At 40.9% G+C, this 4,712-nt stretch overlaps 1 protein-coding gene across 1 annotated transcript; it reads left to right on the top strand.

Moving 5' to 3' along the window:
• Window positions 1-454: 454 nt before the first annotated feature.
• On the top strand, window positions 455-3,546 carry LOC103701745 (probable trehalose-phosphate phosphatase 6). The gene is made up of 11 exons (XM_008783906.3): window positions 455-1,009; window positions 1,171-1,311; window positions 1,484-1,555; window positions 1,664-1,762; window positions 1,880-1,933; window positions 2,215-2,316; window positions 2,428-2,505; window positions 2,629-2,698; window positions 2,835-2,905; window positions 3,014-3,106; window positions 3,200-3,546. The coding sequence occupies exons 1-11, from the start codon at window positions 710-712 to the stop codon at window positions 3,269-3,271; spliced, it is 1,152 nt and encodes a 383-aa protein (XP_008782128.2). The 5' UTR covers window positions 455-709; the 3' UTR covers window positions 3,272-3,546.
• Window positions 3,547-4,712: the final 1,166 nt, after the last annotated feature.

A 4,712-nucleotide genomic window follows, 5' to 3' on the forward strand; every position in this document is an offset into this window, starting at 1 on the left:
CTTGCAATTAGCTGGTTTGGAGAAAATAGCCCACGAATCCGTGGGTGCTTGACGCGGCAAAACGGACAGGGGGGTTGTATTCTTTCGCGCGAAAAAAGGATTCACCTTCCTTCCCGCGAATTCACCGTTGGATCGCGCAACGGCCACTCGCTTCAGTTCATTGCGATCTGTGCGTGGAGCGATCCAATGGTTGATGCTTTGAAAGAATATCAATCATTCTTTAACGGGAAAGATGAAACCCGAATCCCGCGGCAAACACGTGTGCGTCGAGTGCCGGGCCACCTGGCGCCTCATCATGCCCGCGCTCCCACGCTAAAAGACGGCGGGAAAGTTTGGTGCCTGCGTCGGGCCCACAGGGCCCGGTGACTCGGTCGCACCGTTTTGTCCGTCTCGGGGCTGCCCGCCTCTTATAAATCCCGGGCAACTCCGCCTCTCCCTCCACAGCTCTCAACTAAACAAAATCGAGCTAGTCTTCCTCGCTTCCTTCTATTGCTCCCCTTCTTCTTTCTTTGCTACAAGAAGAGGAGCAGAGAAAAGGATTCTTTTTTTTCTTCTTCTTCTTTTTCTTTGAGGGTAAGGGAGGCAGAAGCCATCCAAATCAAAAAAGACTTATCATATTGCAATTTCAATCTTTATATTGGAAGTTTTGTCGTACCGAAAATTGTTTAAAAGTGTTATAAGCAGAGGAGAACAAATCTTGGTGTCGAAGATGACGAAGCAGAATGTGATGATGCCGGAGGAGATGGCCATCACGGCGGCGACGGCCGCAGGGAAGGTGGCGAACTCGTCCACACACTTGTTGTTCCCGCCGCCGCGTGGGAATAGCGGCAACGTCAATTATGCGAGTTATAAGAGGCTTCTAAGCCAGCTTGAGCTTAACGGTGGCAGTGGGAGGCTCAATGCGTGGGTCGACTCGATGAGGGCGTCATCTCCCACACATATCAAGTCGGATTCTCCGCTCGCATCCCCGGTCGTAGCCTCTGATGATGAAGAGTATGAGAATTGGAAGGTAAGTGCTTTTTTTTTTTTTTTTGTATCTCCCTCTTGTTGGAGTTTTTAGCTGAAACATTTCGATACTGGAGTTTACTTGTTTCCACCATTTTGCTTACAAAAATAATATTAGAATTTGCTTTTGGATTGGTTATTGAAGAATGTTGCTACTGTGGTTAGAAACAACATCCATCGGCGTTAGACATGTTCGACGAGATCACGGCTGCGTCGAAGGGGAAGCAGATCGTGATGTTCCTCGACTACGACGGGACCCTATCTCCGATCGTCGATGACCCTGATCGTGCGTTTATGTCTGATAACGTTAGTTCGATCACCATTGAATATTTTCTTTAGCATGATAGTCTCCTCTCCTCTCCTCTCCTCTATATGCTCTGTTTCTCCTCTGCTTTTCTGCATCTTCCCAGAATTGCAGGTAGTATCATATGGTACAGTAAAGGTTAGATTTTGACATTTGGTTTCTTCTTGGTATCAGATGAGGTCAGCTGTTAGGGAAGTGGCAAGAAGTTTCCCAACTGCTATTGTAAGCGGAAGATGCAGAGACAAGGTGTGTATATATATATATATATTCCCATTTCTTCCCACCATTTGAGGAGAGATGGAACTCCTTCTACCCTTTCTAACTCATTTCCTGCTCTTCTTTGCTTATGGACAGGTGTATAGCTTTGTACAATTAAGGGAGTTGTACTACGCCGGTAGCCATGGCATGGACATCAAAGGACCTGCCAAACAGCCCAAACACACGAAAGCTAAGGTGGCCTTCCCCATTCCTTCTCTTCTGATAAAAGACGATGACTTTTTCCACATGTTCTTCCATTCTTTTAGTTTATTATTTACTCATCTGTTATTTTATTCTATACGGTTGGTTTAGGCAAACGCACTTCTCTTTCAACCGGCAAGTGAGTTCCTGCCCATGATAGATGCGGTGAGGTTTGCTTCCCTGAAACTTCCTGCGTAGATTCAGTCAAAAAAGAGAAACTTCCAATGTAGTTTTTGTTTCTTTATTTATTTACTTTTTATTTATAAAGCTATATTTCCAGTACTCTACCCCCAGTAGAACGCCGTATCAATTCATTGCTCTTTCCTAATCTAATTAAAATATGAATAGAGTGCTTGGATTTAGTCAGTCATCGCACTCATGCTCTATCCTCCAGAGACCACTCCATATTTCTAGTTTTAACTAATATATCATTTTTTTGTTTGAAGGTTTACGAGGCATTGGTCGAGAAAACTGAATCCACTCCGGGGGCCAAGGTGGAGAATAATAAGTTCTGTGTATCAGTCCACTTCCGCTGTGTGGATGAGAAGGTTAAGAGAGCTCGTTTTATATATTGGAAGTGCTAGCTGCAGCCTTATTTTTCACCATAGATGGAATGGTGTCATTTATTTAAAGACCATTTTCTGCCAACTTTTAAACAGAAATGGAGTGCATTAGCCGAGCAGGTTAGATTAGTGCTCAAGGACTACCCCAGACTCCGGCTCACCCAAGGAAGAAAGGTGCGGACATAGCTCAAAACCATGGCCATAGTTTTGAAGCTCTGCTTGTATAGAAGTATACCATTTCAGCTTTGTATCTACTTGCATGAATGTGACTCGGGTTGTTTGCTTCTTGACCTCTAGGTGTTGGAGATTCGTCCTACTATCAAATGGGACAAGGGGAAGGCCCTCGAGTTTCTATTAGAGTCTCTTGGTAAGCCTTCACACGCATTACATCACATCCTTTTTTATCACTTTCAGAATATTAGTTTGCATGTTGCTCTTCTAGTTGCGTCGGTCATCAACCTTCAACCACGACCGGCCACTTTTAATACTCTTTTGCTCTCTAGGATTTGCCGACTGCAACGACGTGTTCCCGATATATATCGGAGATGATCGCACCGATGAAGATGCTTTCAAGGTACTCAATCATTGGTATCTTCTGAGTTAGATGAACATCAACTATATGAACTCCATGGTGAACAGAAGTTTTAAGACTCTGTATTTGTTAAATGGATATATGTTTTAGGTATTGCGTGATAGAGGACAGGGCATAGGCATTCTTGTTTCCAAATTTCCAAAGGAGACCAGTGCCTCCTATTCTCTCCGAGAGCCTGCCGAGGTGATACTAGCTAATTGCCAATTTGATGCCAAACTTTTGATAAAAATATTGAGATATCATGCTGATATCATTATTTTTTAAATGTTTGCATAGGTTATGGACTTCTTACATCGCCTGGTGAACTGGAAGCGTCTCTCCCTCAAGGAACGTGAGAAAGTACTGTAAATAACATAGGATGCAACCCATCATCCCCAGGAAAAGTCCTGGGTTGGGACTAGATGGGAAGAGTTGTTTTCTTGCTCGAGGAAAAGTAGTCGTTATAAATAGTGCCGTTTCTCTTTTATTCTAGTTGCCTTTTTCTTTTCTTCTAGTAGGCCTTTTCTCGCCTCCTCCTATTGGGCCAGCTAGAAAGCATATCAAATTGTCTTCCTGGCCAGTCTTGTAATGATAAATTTTATGTACAATGAAAGAAAAAATAGCAATTGTTTTTGCCCATACAAGAAATATCCTATTATTCGATCTCATGTTATCACATGATTTCGGATATATAGGGTTTAAGAATTAATGTATTTGTAAGCGAGCTGATCAAGCCCAATGACTCTAAGGTGATCTAAGATCCTAAAAGATATGTTTCTTAGGAAGAATATATATATGTGTGATTTTGATCACAAGAGTATTAATCTTGCAGTTTGCTGCATATAAACAAATGGACAACTGCGATATGGGTGGATGGATCTTTTCATTTCACATTTGCATGCTAAAAGATCCCAAGGAAATGGATGTTCTCATCAACATTATGGAAAGTTTCTTACTATGGGATGCAAACTACTTAAAAAACTAACTGCTGATATATATGTCACCTCAAAGAGCCTATTAACATCAATGAAGAGTGTCACAAATTGGAATTCCTCTTGGACCTAACAAAAAAAAGGAGGAAACAATAATAACTCAAAGTGACATTGAGAGCGAAATATTTACTTTAGAGCACCTGCACTAGTTGAGTCAGATTCAGCAGAAAAAAGGTTAAAAAGCTAGACACGTGCCACATTAAACACGTGTAAGGATCAGTACATTAATCATTGTCCTCTCTTAATCATATGAAGCTGTGCTTGGCTTTGACATAGGCTGCATGCTCTTGAAGCAACATGGTGTATTAAATTTTTTCACTCTCCTGCTTGTTTTGGCTCAAAAAGTTTGCTGCTTCAATAGGAAATATTCACTTCGGTTACCGTATCGTCTGAATTTTAACAGCGCAGCGCAGGCATAACTTCAATAGTGCACTTTATAAAAAGAAAATGGAAACCATTTAGGAGAAAATTTCTACTAGCTGAACTAGTTTTGTTGGAGTTTTAATTAAAATAAAATATTTAAAATTTTTTATCTCCTAAACTTTAGCTACTTTAAACGCTTTAAAATACTTTTTTTGTGAGACGACCCTTTCAGAAAAGTTGTAACTCTTGTAAAGATAATATTGGTTTATAAAAAGATATATATCTTCGGAACCATTTTGTCACTTCGATTTTCTGAATAGAGTATATAAATTGCCTCTTCTATGATTGATTCTAATCAAATCCAATCTCTCTCTTTCTCACGGGTATTCTGTTTTCCAAAAATTTCTTCCACAGATAGTTAATTCTTTCACTCTTCAACCTTTTTTTTTATCTTT

Source organism: Phoenix dactylifera, chromosome 9 (assembly GCF_009389715.1).
Source record: "Phoenix dactylifera cultivar Barhee BC4 chromosome 9, palm_55x_up_171113_PBpolish2nd_filt_p, whole genome shotgun sequence".
Taxonomy (NCBI): Eukaryota; Viridiplantae; Streptophyta; class Magnoliopsida; order Arecales; family Arecaceae; genus Phoenix; species Phoenix dactylifera.

Bases quoted from the DNA above. Each gene is read 5' to 3' on its own strand.
- LOC103701745 (XM_008783906.3), top strand. From the start codon at position 710: ATGACGAAGCAGAATGTGATGATGCCGGAGGAGATGGCCATCACGGCG. The intron at 1,763-1,879 runs GTGGCCTTCCCC...CGGTTGGTTTAG, and splicing joins CCAAACACACGAAAGCTAAG to GCAAACGCACTTCTCTTTCA. The intron at 2,506-2,628 runs GTGCGGACATAG...CTTGACCTCTAG, and splicing joins GGCTCACCCAAGGAAGAAAG to GTGTTGGAGATTCGTCCTAC.